The 18,799-nt window shown below is 42.2% G+C and overlaps 1 protein-coding gene across 4 annotated transcripts in view; it reads right to left on the bottom strand.

Annotated features, from left to right (window-relative positions):
* The window catches only part of LOC309553574 (A.superbus venom factor 1-like), a 1,719,715-nt gene that overhangs the window by 618,518 nt on the left and 1,082,398 nt on the right, over positions 1-18,799 (bottom strand). For all 4 annotated transcript variants that reach the window (XR_014225177.1, XR_014225178.1, XR_014225179.1 and 1 more), the window contains exon 22: positions 11,131-11,217. Coding sequence is in view for 1 of the 4 variants with exons in the window: in XM_082254846.1 (XP_082110972.1) it covers positions 11,131-11,217 (87 nt within the window). In the remaining 3 variants the exon portion in view is untranslated. The remainder of the gene's footprint in view (positions 1-11,130; positions 11,218-18,799) is intronic.

Here is an 18,799-nt window from a genome sequence, read left to right as displayed (position 1 = left end):
AGTTGTATGAGTTCTAAGGGAGGGGAGGAGGGGTAACCATATATGTTGTAGGGTGGCAGAGAGCGCCTCTCCAGGGCTTATTTCAGTATCCAGGATATCATTTAAATTGATTTAGGACTGTCATTCAGATGTATGTCAGATAGTTAAATACGATTGCCTAAGATGGCCGAATCTAGGTGGGTTTTTTTTTTTTCCCCTTCCCTTTTATCCCTTATTTTTAATTATTTTCTCTTTTTTCTTTCTTCTCTTACTCCTTCCGTCCCTTCCCTTTTCACCCCTCATCTCATAGGAAGGAGGCTCGGCCCTGGAGAGCTGATCTCCGCCACCCAACATGGTTGCAAAAAAACAATAATTGACTAACAATAATGTGTTATTGCATTTAGATGGTTTCTCTATAGAACATGCAGTAATTCATAGAGTATTTCACTCAAGTAGATGTTCCCACATTCAGCATCAATCTGGTGTCTCCTTTCAAAGACTGGGGTTTGTGTCAGATTCCTAATTGGGTCTTCTTCCCTGTATGTGGGGGCTAGTAAAAATGAGGGCTATACGAACATGGGTAAGCGTGGGAGGCTTCTATTCACCAATCTGATAGAAAAGTTTTGTCCAAAGTTAGATTTTGGTGAGCTAGTTTAGACTCTGGGGCTGGCGGTTTTCAGGTTATCAATGTAATGAAGTCGCTAAATAAATGAGAGTGTGTAGAGATACTTTACCAGACCAGATTTTGCAGCGGTTTGACAGATTCGGAGATGGTAAGTCTATGGATATTTTGCAGCCGGTCTTGGAGGTGATGTTGCTGGTTGGATAAGATGCCTGATGAGATCAAGGAGTTGGTATGAAGAGTTGCCTTCAACGATGAGCTAGGACTGTTTAGAATAAGGTTGATGAGCAAATATATACCTAATAGGGAGAGACAAAAACAGAAAGGGGACAAGGAAGAGACAAAAAAGATGTGACAGTCTAATATAGGAGGACGATCATTCTGGTCTGTCTTGTCTTGATCTCCTATGAGCTGGAGAGGCTGTAGGGCTTCCATTGCTGTGGGTCCTATCTTGAGTTGAGGAGGATCTTCTGGGGCAACTAGGTCTTCTGATGTGGAAATCCTCTCTTTCTGGTATAGTGTCCATTGAATTGGCTCTTCCCAATTGTGGAGGGTGAAGACTTCTGTACCAGTCAGGAAGGTCAATGCATGGTATGTTGAGTATGTTGCAGAATGACACTAGGTCTTCGGGAACTCTCAGATTTGCTGTGCATCCTTGGGAGGAGGCAGAGAGACAGAAAGGAAAATTCAATCTATATTGTATGTCTCTGCTGCGAAGAAGCTCTAGCAGGGTCTCTTCTTCTTTGCAACATTATTGGTGATAGATCTTGAAAGATTTTTATATCAGTTCCATGATAGGATATGTTTTGGTTGTTTCTGGATCTTCTTAAGATATCTTCTTTGACCCTGAAGTTTACAAGACAGCAGATGACGTCTCTCGGTGGGTCAGTTTCTCTCGCCCTGGGTCTCAGGGATCTATATATGCACTCAAAGTCAATAGGAGTGTCTGGGGGTCTTCCAAGAATTTCATTAAGTATGCTCGCAGTGGCTTGTTCTACCCGATTGGGCTCTACTGACTCTGGCAAACCTCTTACTCTCAGATTGCAAAGCCTGCCACGATTATCTAGATCCTCCATGTGTCTTTGGAGGTCTCCTAATTGAGCAGTGGGGGATCCGGAGGTTGTATGTAGGTTTTGGATGGAGTTACCTTGGATTTTTGTTTTCTCTTCCACCTCCTCAATCCTTAGTGTGGTGGATTGTAGATCTCTTCTCAGATCCGCCAGAGCGATTAAGAAGTGGGTTTTGATGTTTTCTGCGATTGTTCTTAGATCCTGCATATTTAGGAGTTGGTGTATGCAGGCTTGTGCGGGCTGAGCTTGAGCCTGAGTTGTCTGGGGAGAAGTTGCAGGTATTGAGTCTGTAGAATGTGAGGCGGAAGGTCCTCCTCTTGTGACATCCGCATATGCCCGGGTTGGGGCCGGGGCCTCACGTGGTGTTTGCCAGAATAAATCCGGGATACTGCGGCTGGTCTGCATTGTATGCGCTCTCAGAGAGCTTGACCGCGTTGGGGAGTTGGCGGGTGAAGATTTCCCCATGCTTGATGAGTCAGAAGTGGGGATGGCTGTGCTTCGTTGTAGCTTTCTCCTCTCTCTGACCGGGAACACTGTGATTAGATTTCCATGTCTGTTTGGCGGTAAGCCACACCCCTTAGGGCAAACTTTATGTTAGAGATGTTGTGGTAAATGTCCAGGGTAGGTTTACAGGTGATCAGTGCTTTGTGGTATTTCTATTGCAATGCTAATTCTGGGATCTGCTTCTGGAGAGGTAGGGAGGCTGTTAGGCCGCGGTCAAAATGGTGTCCGGCGAAGGGGATAAGGGTGGCCTAAAGCGCCTGCGGGTCTTCTAGCGGTAGATTAGTCCCTGTGGAGGGTATGTGAGGAGGCCTTGGGATGGCTTGTAAGGGTATGTGGGTGTCACTTACCTTCAGTCCGGGATTAGGGGCATCAGGCTGCGGCGGGTTCCAGTCTGCGCCGTTAGGCCCCGGTCCCTTTGTGTTAAATTCCGGGATTCTGCAATAAAAAAATCACAAGAATATGGGCACAGGGCTTCTAATTGGCAGATATGAAAGGGAGTGCTGTGTCAGTATACAAGATGGAGGCAGGTGTGTAGATGGGTGAAAAGCACAGCGTCTCTCTCCTGTAGAGCAGGCCCCCTGATCTTAAGACCTCTCGGATAGAGTGGTAATGAGGCAGTTCCCCAGGGTAATAAGCAGGAAAGGCCTTACCTGCGTTGCGCAGTTAGGATGGTAGTGCTGCAGCTTCCAAAGTGGCGGTGGCGGGAGGGGGGCGATGAAAGTGAAGGCCGGGGGCTGTCTGGTGTCCGGATTTCCCCCTTTAGGGTGAGGAGGAATCCACAGTCTGGGTCTTGGATGGTTGTGTGTCTGCGTGTAGGGACACTCGGGGATGTCCTCTTTCCCCGGCGGCCAAGATGGTGGCGACAGGCAGGCGGCAGAGTTCAGAGTAGGCCTCAATCCCCCGGACTTGCTATCAGTGCTTTCCTGCCATCAATGTTTTCTGCTCCAGGTGTCAGATGTGTGTCCCAATCTGCTGGCAGGTGTTGGCTCCGGACAGTAATCCTCTCTAGAACGGATGGGGTTGGATTGAGGGCTGTTGCGGCCGGATTGCCTCTCCAGGAAGATGGCGGGCCTTGAGTAGGCCGCAAGCAGCGCTACCGGTGACCTGGGTCTGGCGAGTCCGGGAGTGGGACCCAATGATGCAGGGTAGTGATGGTGGTATTTGTAGGATTATTCCTGTACAGGGAATGCCGATGTCAGCGGATTAAGTTTCTTCTCGGTCAGAGCGCCTGAGAAGTACCAACTTTTTTTAATTTTCAAATTTGTCATGTATTTAAACTTCAAAAACATGAAGCCAAATATACACTATATATGCATATTATTTTTTAAAAAATTTTAATAATAAATCACATTTGCTCCATATTGTAGTTTCCACCTTAAAATAGGAAAGAAGGGAAAAATGAAACTCAAACAAAGACAACAGATGAGGAGACGGGAATCTACCATGCCTGGTCCATCCATATTGGAGGAAAATAATGATGACGTGGTCCCTGATGACATGACACATTCCAAACAAACAGGTAATATGTCCCTTTGCTCCCTAAATCATTAATGCCCCAACTTTTTAGGAGGTAACCATGTGCATTTCAGAATTCTTTTACTGAAAAGAGCTATCAAGCAGTGCACCATGTCATTGCTAACTTGCCCCCTGTCAAATTTCTGACATGCCACTTTTTTATGATGTTTATGTAGAAAATTATCAACCAAAAGCCAGTGGGAAAACTTTTGAGGAAAGCAATGTGCCATGTAGTCCAGAGTGCAGCATTGTGGAGTCAGGTGTCCAACAAATAAGCTTACCACCACAACAACTTCAAGGTTGGTAGCCAAATAAGGCTAAGACATGGGAGCCAGAAACAGATGTGAGTTAAGGGGGATTTTTTAACCTTCTATTGTTGTATTTCAGAGATAATGGACATTCAAGATGTCCCCGAATTTTACACATTGGAGCCATGGGATCTGTCACCTGCAGCTGCCTCAGATCTGGAATTATTTGCTCAAAGATCCCCTGACATGACTCGGAGTGAGGGTCAAAAAGATACACAAACAGAAGCAAGTGTTGGGGAGCCTTTTTTGTGCCCAAGTAAGTATTATTCTAATGTTGATTATTGTGTATTGCCATTTTTGTTGATTTTAATAAAGCTTAAACTACCTGTGAAACCATACAGTGCTAATGTACATAGTATAAAGTGCATTACCATGGGGAGGAAGAGGTGTAAGGAGCTGTTTGTGTCAACAGGTTGAATTGTTTAGGAGCCACAGACACCAGTGCAAAGAGAACAGAATGTTTGCACCGTGTACAAAGTATAGTAGTATAGGTGTCATAAGGGCAAGCAGGTTACACACAACAATGCACAGGGTAGGTACTAAGTATTAATTCATTTCTGATGAACTTGACCAACAAAAAATAAATAAAATATTTCTGAGCTCAGCCACTTGCTTGTCATTGCCTTACTTTTTTTTTTGTCTTATTAACAGGTCATGTTATTCATAGTTGTACAATTGCCAGGATGACTGTTGATGTGTTGCTCGGAACTTGAAAAATCAAGGAGGCTGCTACTGCTTTACAGTGCAAAAATGCGTGACTTTGTTGACCTAAATTCTAATGTTTCTTGCATTGTATTTTGTTTTATTTTTCCATTTGGGATTAATGTTGTGTTTTCACAATTTATTTTTAATTTTTCAGGGGTATTTTTTGGCCCCAAATTGTTGAGGTGCAAGAGGTGTCGAAATATTTTAAAACATTTTCTACAGGGCTCCTCTGCATATGACTATTTTTGTTTAGTCAAAAATAATAAAAGATTAAGAACTGTTTGGCGTAAAATTTTGTTACATGCCTACTGAATGAAGTTCCCACAAATTCTAAGGAAGCTAGATGTTCTCACCCAAGAGAGTCTGATGTTAAAGCACTTTACAACATCCTAACCCTTACCCTAACCCTAACCCTGTGAATGTGTTTTAATAAAAAATGTTTTCATACAACAATGTGTTATAATATTTATTTGCCTAATATCTGTCTTCTTCAAAAGTTGCCTAATTTAAGTTGACAAACTTGCTCTTTGTACATGTTGTGCACTCATGCAAATTTGAGCTTGCCCAGTAGCATCGGGAGGGAGGGGGCTAGAGGATATGGATTGGGGGGTGCTTTGGGAGGAGATAGGACTTTTGCTAGTCAGGGGAAAGGGATCATTACCTCTCCCAAAGCACCCCCCCCCAATACATATCCTCTTCACACCAGAAAACACACCCCTTTAACTGCAGTGGCCAAGGGTGTACACATGCCTCAGCAGGAATTATTCACCCTGTCACACTTAACAGGTGTAGCATCTGCCAAGTGTGCCCCCTTCAAATGAGGAGCAGGTGCTCTGCAACCTTGTGCAATACAGCAACCAAGGGAGTAAAGGAGGTGGTGAGGAGGCGTTTATCACCTCATCACTACCTGCTTTAACCTCTTGGACCCCACATGAGCATGCATTGCACACAGTTGCAGGGGGCTTGAAGACTGGCCCCATTCACTTAAATAGATCACACTTGCCAGGTGGTACACCTGTGTGACAGTGTGGATAACTCCTGCAGTGCAGCTGCAACATGTGTACACTCCTGTGCGGGTGGGGGGGGGTAGAGATCAAATATGGGGTTTTAAATGCTCACATAGTTCTAATTTGGTATACACCTCTGCCCATATTTGGGGGAATGGTAGTGGTCAGGCCCGGGGGGGGGGGGGGCAGTCCTAAAGCTGTGCAAGACGCCTCAAAATTGATGATGGCTGCCCTGTTCACATAGTTTTAGGTATTTACAGCAGTTTAGTTTGTGTGTATAATTACCAGCCTGGCAGAATGAGTGTTCCTTCTTGCCCAGTGCCCATCTAACAAGTGATATTCATTAGTACACTGAGTGCACAATGATATCTGTAGACTGAGTGGAACTCAGTCTACACATATCAACGTTATATTTAAGGAATAGCCCTCATTGGAGTAGAGATGTCAGTGTTATAGGTACTAGCACTCAGTGTACTGAGATCAGTGTTATATATAGTGAATCGCAGCTTTGTTTGTTCATTTGCCTTGGTTCCTCACATGGCACCATTGCACTTTCCCCACTTCCCCTTCCCCACTTCTTTGTTTGTTTGTCCTTTTTTTTGGAGTCCGTCACCTGCACTATCACCTTTGTTTTCTTTATTTTGCACGACTGGAGGGTGTGGGTCCTCGGGCCCAGCCTTCAGTCTTGGGAGGGGGTGGATATGGCCTTCTGGCTTAGTTCGCCCTCTCTCATGGGGTCTCCCTTCGGGGGAGCTCCACTTAGTACTTGGGGTGGGCTGTTTCAGCAGTCCCCCTGAAGAACGGGGTCAGTTTGGTTTCGGCCGACTGACCACAAGTACCTTAAATCCCTGTCAGGAGTCTTGCGCCCCGGGGGATCGAGGTTTCGGGTCCTACCTCTTCGGAGGGAAGACCATACGTTTTCGCACACCCTATGCTTTTTTGTGTTCTCACTTTGTGTGTGTGCACTTTTTTATGCACCGGGTGGAGTCTTTTGAGTGTGTTTCACACGCTACGGGCTTTAAAAAAAAAAATGTACCTTTAGATTACCTATATATAACACTTATATCTCTACACTGAGTGCTTTTGACATAAGACTGACATCTCCTTACATTCGTGGTCAGTGAGAAGGATGTCAAAAATTAACACAACATAACAGGTGGAACTAAGTTTTTATTACAAGAATGGTTTAATTAAAAAAACGCCAACAATGTATGGGGGCATTCTGCCCACCAATGTAAGGAGACATTGGGTGGACCTTGGGCGGGACCTACTTTACAATATGAGAGGGGTTATCTAATTTAACTTGGGAGCTGAAGCCCCTGGTCTTTTGCCCACCTAGCAACGCCCCTGAGCTTGGCAATTTCATATTTTGCATATTAAACTGTATGATAAAAATATGACTCAAGATACTTGACATATGTACCCAAATGCACGCGTATCTTCTAAAAATTAGATTATCTTTACTGAAATATGTGGTGGGTAAAAATCAATAAGATATAGTGACCTCGTGCATCAATGAAGGTCTAATTTCACTATTGGAGCAAGTGGGAAACCAAACACACATGTTAAAAAAATATAATTTTAACAGCAGGGGAGAGACAACAGTAGATGAACACACTGATCAATGTATTAACCCTCAAAAAGTCACACATATATAACACATGCTGAACCAAAAATATGTTGCTTTTGGGATTTACCAAAAATAAAAAGAAACACCCTCCTGAAGAAATTATCATTTTTTTTATTTCTCAACACTGCAAAACTATATACAAATTAAACAGTATCGGGCAGGAATTGCTGCCTAGAAACGGCCCCTCTCCCCACAAAATATTCAAGATATTTTTTTCGCAAATCCCGTGCACCTCGGGAGGCCAAGCCAGAACGGGCAGCTTCAATGGGCTTCATAGGATCAACAGCCCCACGTCCTTCAGCCTCTATACTAGGCCCTGGCATGGCAGGGTCACTGTCAATTGGCAGAGAGCTGACATATCTTTCTGCATGCATGTGTAAAAAATTATGGAGGATGCAGCAGCAGAGGACAATGTGATTGATCTTATATAATGCCAGATTAATAGAGGTCAGAAACAGTCTAAAACGATTGGACATAATTCCAAAAGCATTCTTAACCACTTTTCTGGCACAGGATAGATGATAATTAAAGATCCTTTGCTCGGGGGTGAGGTTACGCAGAGGAAATGGCTTGAGAAGATGTTCCCCAAGAGCAAAGGCCTCATCTGTCACAAATTCAAAATTAAGGCCCTCAATAGTTTGGTCACAGGAAGGCAAGTTTAGAGTGCCATTTTGTAGATGCCGAGCAAACTCTGTTTGATCGATGACTCCGCCATCAGAGTTTCACCCATTCTTGCCAATGTCCAAAAAAAGAAACTCAGTTTGCATTGACAATGGCAAGCATTACAATGCTGAAAAAACCCTTATAATTAAAATAATAAGAGCCAGAGTTAGGTGGTGGGATGAGGCGGATGTGCTTGCCATCAATAGCACCCCCACAGTTTGGAAAATCCCATTGCTCCTGAAACTGGGCAGCAACTTCCTGCCACTGCTCTGGGTTGGTCGGAAACTGTAGGAAAAAACAAAAAATTAGTGCTTGTGCACATCACATTATTACACACACATTTGGCACACAAATGCTTATGCAACATAAAGATAACAACAACATACATGTAATACTCGCCTCCTAATGTCATAATATTCTAAGTCACCAGCTACTATATGCTGACTTATATTTAGCATGGGTGGGTAGAACTATGCTTTTAAACATTATTAAGGCCTTGTGCACACTGGACGTTTTTACAGCAGAAAAGAAACATACACAAAAAAAAGGGAGAATGGATTCTGGGAACGTCAGAAAATTACACATATAAAAATACTGTTAACAGGCTATGCGTTGATGGACACATAGGAGAGGATGCTGGGGTGGTTACTGGCTAATTGTAAAAATGCTTAAAGCAAAAAAGAGCATTAGAACAATGTGCAAGAGGCCAGAGGGCAATTACAAAATAATGAAATATGTAATTTGATGTACATCAAAAATAAACAAAATTATGTTGACATGACAAACGCATAGAATGTAATTGAAAAAACAATAAACATACCTTGATATAGTCCTTCTGCAATACTTTAATGATAGCAGAGCACGTCTAAGGGATGATGACTCCAAGAGCTTGGGGGGAGATACGTGTGGTAGACTTCAGATCCTGCAGGCTTCTCCCTGTTGCAAGATACCTCAATGTTGCAATTAGCCTTTGCTCAGGAGTAATTGCAACCCGCATACATGTATCCTGCTTACGAATATAGGAGGACACCAAGGCTAGAAGACGGTTAAAACAGGGATCCGTCATCCTCAGATAATTCCCGAAGTCATCAGGATTATTTTCTTGTAGCTCCCGCAGCAAGGACATGTCGGAAAATTGATCACGGTTGAGCAACCAATTTTTGGACCAGGAGCTCCTCTTTTGCTTTTTCTTGCCAAGAACTCGGCTTAGAGCAATTACTCCCAGCCCAACAACAGCAAGAGTAGCATCATCGGTCATCATACTTGGTCTAGTCCACAAACTGACTTCCTCTTTTATAACGTAGTACGTAGATACGTAATCTTTTGTCAGACGACAAAATTCTGGCCGTCTAGAACACATTCCAACATAATGGACACGCACTCTCGACAAAAGACGGACGATCGGTCGGCCGAAATTCATAGCGTGTGTCCTCCAATGACTGATTCTTAAGCTGAAGGGTAAGACACTTGATAGTTAAATAATGCTAAACATTTGGGCAAAGTTACAAGTAAATACCATTTATAATAATTATTTAGATGGATTGCATAATGATTCTTCTAACCAATTTATTACTGGTCCATAGCCAAAAGACAGCTACAGCGTGACTCTCTTGTTCTGAGAGGGCATCCATGGACGTCCTCCGAGAGTGTGTCTCCCATGTGTCCCCTCCGACGTGCATCAGGCGCTGTCTGTGATAGCGCAGTTGATCACAGACCGAAGTAAAGGGTTTCAATACAGCAGCCGTTTACCATGTGATCAGCTGTGTCCAATCACAGCTGATCATATGTAAACAAACTTGCCTGTTATTGGCATTCCCATTAGTGCAGCCCCATCAGTGCACATTAGTGCAGCCTCATCAGTGCAAATCAGTGAAAAATAAAACAAATTACTTATCTGCTAAATTTTATAACAGAAACTAAGAAAGACTTTTTTTTTTTAATTCTTGGTCTTATTTTGTTTGTTTAGCAAAAAATAAAAAACCCAGTGGTGATTAAATACCATCAAAAGAAAGCTCTATCTGTCTCAAAAAAAAAAAAAAAATTATAAAAATGTATATAGGTACAGTGTTGCATGTTCGTGCAATTGTCATTCAAACTGGAACAGCGTAGCGCTTGCTTTAGGTGAACCCCTGCTGGGCAATTGCTTGTCAATACAGAAGATGATTCCAAAAATGTATGAGGTTGGTAGGCCTCGGAATATATTGGTGCATGTGATCGTAATAAAGTGCTTGGTGCTAATACCTTAAATAAATATTTTGCAAAGATAAATTATATATGTATATACACAATGTGTGATAAATGACAAATAACCCTTTAATATTGTTTAGGGTAAATATCACAATATAGATATACAAAAGGTTGATAAACAAAATACAATTTTAAAAATTATAAAATGTGATGGAAGGTGCTATATGCATATTGATCATTCAAACAGGTTAAAAAAATTGTTTGCCAAAAAAAGTTCATAAACAATAGTTCATATGTGACTCTGGTGCAAATATGCATATCATTTTTAAAATTGTATTTTGTTTATCAACCTTGTATATCTATATTGTGATATTTACCCAAAACAATATTATAAGGTTATTTGTCATTTATCACACATTGTGTATACACATATATAATTTATCGTTGCACAGTATTTATTTAAGGTATTAGCACCAAGTACTTTATTAAGATCACATGCACCAATATATTCTGAGCCCTACCAACCTCATACGGTTTTGTAATCATCTTCTGTATTGACAAGCAATTGCGCAGCAGAGGTTCACCTAACGCAAGTGCTATAGCTGGCCCCAATTTATTGTGGCCTTACCCCTACTATCTTCACTCTCCCTATAGCAGCTGCATTTCCAACCATTTATTTATTTATATAATACTGCTCATTTAATTAATTTAATAGAACATACTTTAACCTTACACCTAGGCGCGAGGGATATACAAATTCAAGTATATTAATATACAAACTGGAACAGCGCTGAAATCTGAAAATTGGCCTGGGCAGGAAGGGGGTGAAAGTTTCAGCATTTAAGTGGTTAAAAAAACCAAACAAGGAACCTGAGGTACTTGATATTATCTTTGCATTTTTTTCTTTAATTTGTATTATTATTTATTTGTTTATTTTTACCTTGTACTGTTACAGTGGTTTCAACTTCTGTATGAAGCACAATATTTTTCTCCATTAATGGATTAATCACCTCCTTCTGGACCCCACCTGTGAACAACAACCACAAAGATGAAAAAAGCGGGAAAGGATAGTGAAGAACCCAACACTCAACAAACTACACTAAAATAACTAAAAAAAAAATATTAAAGAGTTGAATGATACAATATATATATATATATATATATATATATATATATATATATATATAAAATAAAATCCCATCATCTTAAAACTTTTAAAACACAATTTTGTTCCTCATAGCAGAAGTAAACAAGTATTGTCTTGGTAAAGTGTAGGGTAGGGAATGGATTTGGTCTGATGTATTTCCCTTGGTTGGGTACTAGATGCCCCCAAATCTTTAGAGAGAGATTCTGCTTGAGAGATGCATGGGTTAGGTTCCAGCATTGACCCTGCTAGGAGAGGGGAACCCTGGGAAAGGTTTTCTTGTTAAATAGTTTTTATTAAGATTATTTCAAATAGTAACAAACAGGGAAAGAAAATCATAATAACAGAGGAAGGAAATCATAATAATAACAGAGGAAAGCAAACTCATAAAACATTGATATTATGGCCAGTAGCACACAGGTGCAGTTATGTAATCTAACTTCATGCTCATGTAGATAAGTCATTACAGCATTAATCAATCCAAATATACGAATAGCATTAATACTTATAAGATGGGGTCGCTGATGGCCATTCTCTAATAGGGCCACCCCCAACCCCCCTGAACACCCCAAATGGGTACACACTGTGTCCAGTTGGGGGGGAGGGGGTAGACCCTTCGACAGCTAAACATCCACGGACCACCATATATTAGACTGACATGTACATAGTTCTACAAGGTGTTATTTGTGACACTAACAGAGAATACATGAAAGGTAAAGGGAATACTCTTTGGTAGTAAATCCAAGCAGGCTAATTGGGCTCGAGACCAGGAGCGGCATTAGGATGCTTTAACCAGCGAATCCATTGTTTGCTAAAGGTAAGCATTCTATGATCTTTAACAGCTAGTAACTTCTCAAAATGACATTGTGTGTTTACCCGTGAAGTAAGTTCCTGAATTTTTGGTGACTCAGGTGATTTCCAATGGTGAGTGATGGTCAATCTGGCAGCAAACAAGATGTGGAGTACTAAAGTCTGGTACTTTGGAGGGATCAGATCTATTCCCAAGTTCAAAAGTGCCAAAGCCGGCCAGATAGAGAAGGTCGAGCCCAGAAAAACTCCAAGCAAAACCTCCACTTCCTTCCAAAAGGGTTGAACAAAGGTGCAATCCCAAAGGATATGATACAGTGTTCCTACCTTATTGCACCATCTCCAACACAATGCACTGGAGGAGGGATAGATTTTAGATAGACTATGAGGCATTAAGTACCATCCATGGTATATTTTCAGAAATTGTTCCCAATGATCAATACATTTAGACAGTTTATAGTTGACCGCGATGGCCTTATGCCATTGTGATTCTGTAAAGGTTAATTGGAATTCAGATTCCCATTTAGTCCTACTTGGGCCCAATGAAGGTGCTTGGGTATTTATATACAAGTTGTAAAAAAAAGATATGCCCCGTGTGCCAGATATAGCGTGGCCCCTAAGGAAGTCCCATGCCATAGCAGGGATGGATAACTGGAAGGCGAGTTTGTTAGTTTTGTGAAAATGGCGAATTTGTGCGGTTTTAAAGCAGTCTGCAGGGAGAGAGCTATCCTTAACGCTGAGCCAATAGTTGTGGCCATTCTTTTTCCAATCTAATGTCGAGAAGGATGGAATGATCCATTCATAAGCCCCCAATGGAATATCTAAGTTACGCCTTTCAAGGGTCTGATGGCGAATGGACAGTAAGGATCGCCAGGCAGTTAGTGTGGCCGTAATAGTAGGATGATGGGTGCGGTGGGTCGAGGAGGACAAGGATGAGGCAGCTAATAGTGCCCCTAGATCCTGGTGCACTAGAAGGGATCTCTCCATGAAAACCCAAAGTTTGTCTGGAGGTTCCTGTAGCCAATATTGCATTTGGTCAAGGAGTGAGGCGGTATGATAAAAGGGGATGTTGGGGAGCCCCGCGCCTCCGCGGGTTCTCTGGCTCACCAGCGTTTTAAGGGCTATTCTCTGTCTTTTGCCATATCAAGGTCCTAAGAAGGGTATTACATTTCACAAAGAAACTAGATGGTAGGGATATTGGGAGGGTGCGGAAAAAATATAAGAGTTTGGGAAGAAGCTGCATCTTAAATGCAGCCATTTTACCTAGCCAGGATAGTTGTGCTTTATTTATCTGCTTCATATCATGTTCTATGTTACGGAGTAGAGGCGGGAAATTAGCCTGATATAGTTCAGAGGTGGGATGGTGTCAGCTGAATGCCTAGGTAGGAAATGGTGCTATGTTCCCATTGAAAGGGGAATTGAGCTTTCAAATGGTCCAAGTTATCTTGGGTTAAATAAAGTGGGAGTGCTTGGCATTTGGTTGTGTTAAGTTTGTAGTACGATACTTGGCCAAAGGTGTCCATTACTTGTTGAACTTGGGCGAGAGATGTTTGTGGATCAGAAAGCGACAGAATAACGTCGTCTGCAAAAAGCCCTATTTTGTACTCCTGGTTACCTATTGTTATCCCTCTAAAAGGAGGGTCTGCTCTAATAGCTGCCGCTAACGGTTCGATGGCTAAAATGAATATGATTGGGGACAACGGACAGCCCTGTCGGGTGCCGTTGGATAGGTCAAAAGATCTAGATACAGAGGTAAATACCTTTGCAGAAGGGTTTTTGTATAAGGTCATTATGGCAGAGTAAAGCCGGCCTGAAATGCCAAATTTATATAAGACTCTGTCCAGGTACTGCCAATGGACCCTATCAAAAGCCTTTTCCACGTCCAAACTAAGGAGCACGGAAGGCAATTGACGGGTCCCAGCCTGGTGAATTAAATTAATCATCCTCCTAGTGCCGTCTGGTGCTTGTCTGCCTTTAACAAAGCCGACCTGTTCAGGACTTATAAGAGTCGGGGTAACTTCCAAGAGCCTATTTGCGAGTACCTTTGCATATATCTTCACATCAGAATTTAGTAAAGATATAGGCCGGTAGTGTTGAGGGAGAGTGGGGTCTTTCCCCGGTTTTGGTAGAGTAATAATAATAGCTTCCATCATTTCTTTGGGAAATTGCTCGGTGGAGACTGCCTCATTAAAAAGATTAGACAAGGGAGGAGTGAGAATGGTAGTCTTGGAAGTGAGAATGGTAGTCTTGGAAGTGTGTTTGGGGTCGTTATCATGTTGGAATACTGCCCTGCGTCCCAGTCTCCGAAGGGAGGGGGGATCATGCATATTGCATTAAGCGATCTTTCACATGAAAGAAATGTATTTTTGCAATGACGTCTCTAGGTACTCTCTCAGGCAAAAAGGACGGCTTAGGGAGCCTATGAACCCTGTCAATTGTCAAATCCTGACCTTGCACATCAGGGAGGAATTCAGCAATCATCTTTTGTAGATAGGAGCGGAGTTCCTCCGCAGGAACCGACTCAGCAATGCCGTGAAACTTAATATTGTTGCGGCGGGAGCGGTCCTCCAAGTCCGCCATTTTTATTTTCATGGTGTGCATTTCATCCAACAGAGCAGCATGGGCATCTACTAATTCATTGTGAGCCTGAGCATAATCACTCATATTAAATTCCACTTGATCAACCCTATTACCTAGAGCTTCCATTTCAACTTTAGTCTGTTCCATAAAGCTTGACATGTCATGTTGCAAAGCTCCCTGCAGTGTAATAAGCATATCCTTCATTGTGGAATCAATTATGGGCTGGCCAGCAGTGGGAAAAGCATCCAGTTTTTCCCCAAAGAGATTTGTGTCAGGTGGAGTAATTATAGAGGAGGGAGAGGTACTCACTTGAGTAGTTTTAATGTACAGCTTCCTCTGTTTCACCATGCTCTGGAAAATCAAGGTGTCAGGGTGACCATTCCCCTCTTGTGTATATTCCTGCCTTAAGGAATCTGTCTCATGAGACACAGCAGCAGCAGCTGCTGCTGTGTGTCTGTGTGGCAGTGCTGTGAGGCTCCTGGGAAAGGTTTTATTAGGAAAAGTGAAGAGCTGGCAGGGAAGTTGGTTGCCATGTGGGGAGTGTTTACTGGTTGTCTCTGCGGGTGGACAACATGAAGGTACAGTGATACCTCGGTTCACAAACTTAATTCGTGAACTGACTCTGGACGCGACCTGAATTGGTCGTGAACCGAGGCACATTTTCCCATAGGGTTCAATGTAAATCCGGTTAATCCGTTCTGACTAGGGTTGAGCGAACACGGACTGTATTATTCGTGTTCGTACCGAATAATTGGATTTTTGTTACCCGAACACGGACCCGAAAACTTTACTGTATGTTCGGGTAAAAATCCGTGTTCGGTCATTTTATTTCCGGGTTTTGTATGCATTGGCGCGCTTTTCATGGCGAGCTTTCAACAGCCAATCAACAAGCGTTTAACTGGTGTGCCTTAAGCCATCCCAGCCATGCCTACAAATGTATTAGTAGCTGTGATTGGCCATCTGAAGCATGTGACCAAGTCTTTAAAAGTTTGAGACGGAGCGCCGCTGCATCATTATGCTGTAGTTCAGGGACAGAGCACACATCGTGCTGGCTGCTGATTAGGGACAGACAGGCAAAAATCATTTGTGTCCGAATAGAATTGAGGGACAGGTCGGAGTGTTTTAGGCAGGGCGAGTTGTAGGGCGAGGCTGCTGATTTTTAGGGTCAGTGTTCTACAATCGATTTTGCTGTGTGTGGGGGGGTTTGCAGTGACCGATCTTATCAATCCTTTTCGGGAGAGGCTGGAGATAGGCAGGTGTCAGTGGTCCACATCGATTTTGCTGTGTGTGGGGTGCAGTGAACACAATCTTTTTGCCCACTGAGGAGGAGGGAGAAAAGTCTTTTTTATCAGTCACTGTGTGCAGCATTTTTCCTTCAGTGCTGCTGTGCTGACTGTGATAATACACTGCTGTGTTCACATGTGCTATTATTGAGTGATTTCAAAAGTTATACACTTTTTTCTATTCCAATATTCAATATACACCCTTGGGTTAAAAAAATTAAATTGTGGCATAGTCTGTACTAATCTAGTTAAAAATTACAAACTTAAAAGGGGAATTTTTGTTTTCCCTCCATTGCCTGCAGCAGAGCTGGTCCACATCGATTTTGCTGTGTGTGGGGTGCAGTGAACACAATCTTTTTGCCCACTGAGGAGGAGGGAGAAAAGTATTTTCTATCAGTCACTGTGTGCAGCGTTTTTCCTTCAGTGCTGCTGTGCTGACTGTGATAATACACTGCTGTGTTCACATGTGCTATTATTGAGTGATTTCAAAAGTTATACACTTTTTTCTATTCCAATATTCAATATACACCCTTGGGTTAAAAAAATTAAATTGTGGCATAGTCTGTACTAATCTAGTTAAAAATTACAAACTTAAAAGGGGAATTTTTGTTTTCCCTCCATTGCCTGCAGCAGAGCTGGTCCACATCGATTTTGCTGTGTGTGGGGTGCAGTGAACACAATCTTTTTGCCCACTGAGGAGGAGGGAGAAAAGTATTTTCTATCAGTCACTGTGTGCAGCGTTTTTCCTTCAGTGCTGCTGTGCTGAATGTGATAATACACTGCTGTGTTCACATGTGCTATTATTGAGTGATTTCAAAAGTTATACACTTTTTTCTATTCCACTATTCAATATACACCCTTGGGTTAAAAAAATTAAATTGTGGCATAGTCTGTACTAATCTAGTTAAAAATTACAAACTTAAAAGGGGAATTTTCTTTTTTTTTTTCCTCCATAGCCTGCAGCAGAGCTAACTGATATAAGACACTGCTGTTCACATGTGCTATTGATAAATGACACCAATTTTATATCATATTTTCTATTCCGCTATTTAATAAAAACCTTTGGGTATAAACAATTAAATTGCGGGATAGTCTGTGTCGGTACGTGTAAGATACACCTTTCCAATTTTTGGGGTGCATCTCATACTTCCGAGGATTTGAGGGTGCTGCCTGTTCCGAACTCCTCCTACTCCTCATCCTGCCTTTGGGGGTACAAAAAATAGTAATTGGGGCCTAGTCTGGGTCTGTACGTGTGAGATACATACACTTTTTTTTTTGATAATATTTTCTATTCCGCTATTCAATAAAAACCTTTGGGTATAAACAATTAAATTGCGGGATAGTCTGTGTCGGTACATGTGAGATACACCTTTCCAATTTTTGGGGTGCATCTCATACTTCAGAGGATTTGAGGGTGCTGCCTGTTCTGAACTCCTCCTACTCCTCATATTGCCTTTGGGAGTCCAAAAAATAGTAATTGGGGCCTAGTCTGGTTCTGTACGTGTGAGATACATACACCTTTTTTTTTTGATAATATTTTCTATTCCACTATTCAATAAAAACCTTTGGGTATAAACAATTAAATTGCGGGATAGTCTGTGTCGGTACGTGTGAGATGCACCTTTCCAATTTTTGGGGTGCATCTCATACTTCCGAGGATTTGAGGGTGCTGCCTGTTCCGAACTCCTCCTACTCCTCATCCTGCCTTTGGGGGTACAAAAAATAGTAATTTGGGCCTAGTCTGGTTCTGTACGTATGAGATACATACACCTTTTTTTTGATAATATTTTCTATTCCACTATTTAATCTACACCTTTGGATAAAAACAATTAAATTGCGGGATAGTCTGTGTCGGTACGTGTGAGATACATACACCTTTTGATATCATATTTTCTATTCCGCTATTCAATCAAAACCTTTGGGTATAAACAATTAAATTGCGGGATAGTCTGTGTCGGTACGTGTGAGATACACCTTTCAAATTTTTGCAGCGCATCTGTAATGTTCTGGTACCTTGGGTACCCTAATTACTCTTTTCCTAAGTGTATGCGCCCCACCATTCTCTTTTGGTAAGGTGCGCATACACCTTTAAGACTGATGCTGTCATCACTGAGCGCCGGACTGCACAGCTATTTAAATCACCAGCTTTCACTCACATGTGTTCGTTCAGCCTGCTCTGACACCTGCTGTGTGCCTTGATGCTAACCTGCCTTGAAGCTCTCATGCTTGCAAGCATACCTCGCCGTCGGAACCACGCTGCGCTGATCCCTGTATCCCGCTACCGGATCATCCGCTCTTGCCGAACCTCTCCTTTGCTACATTGCTACTAGTGATAAGTACCCCACAGGGGAAACCTCTATACCCTTCATACTAAAAGCTTACACTATCTAGCGCTGCATACTAAAGACTATTACTACATCTGCATTATCTAAGATTGCTAGCTCTTGAGCCTACTACCATCTGCTCTTGCACTGGGTTGATCTCTCCTGTATGTTCACCTGCTACTCTATCATCTGCTACCATACATGATTGCTAAACCTATCTGCATCCCATCTGCTACTATCTTACTTTCAAGAACATTCCTTTCAAGTGTCTGTCATCTACCATCTCTACCCAACCTGTCTCTTCAGCCTATCATCACTGTATTACTATATACATAAGTCACTCTAGGAACATCTTATTGAGTGTGTGTATTTACTTGCTGAATTGAGATCATCCACACATGATGAGTCTTGGGAGTTGGGATTGGTGTCTCAGCGTTTCTCTACATGACTACTGAAGTGGAATATTTCTGC

The sequence above is a fragment of the Pelophylax lessonae genome, assembly GCF_965119305.1.
Source record: "Pelophylax lessonae genome assembly, chromosome: 4".
In the NCBI taxonomy this organism is placed as follows: domain Eukaryota; kingdom Metazoa; phylum Chordata; class Amphibia; order Anura; family Ranidae; genus Pelophylax; species Pelophylax lessonae.
The sequence above is the reverse complement of the archived record's forward strand: the minus strand, read 5'-3'. Positions and strand labels throughout refer to the sequence as shown.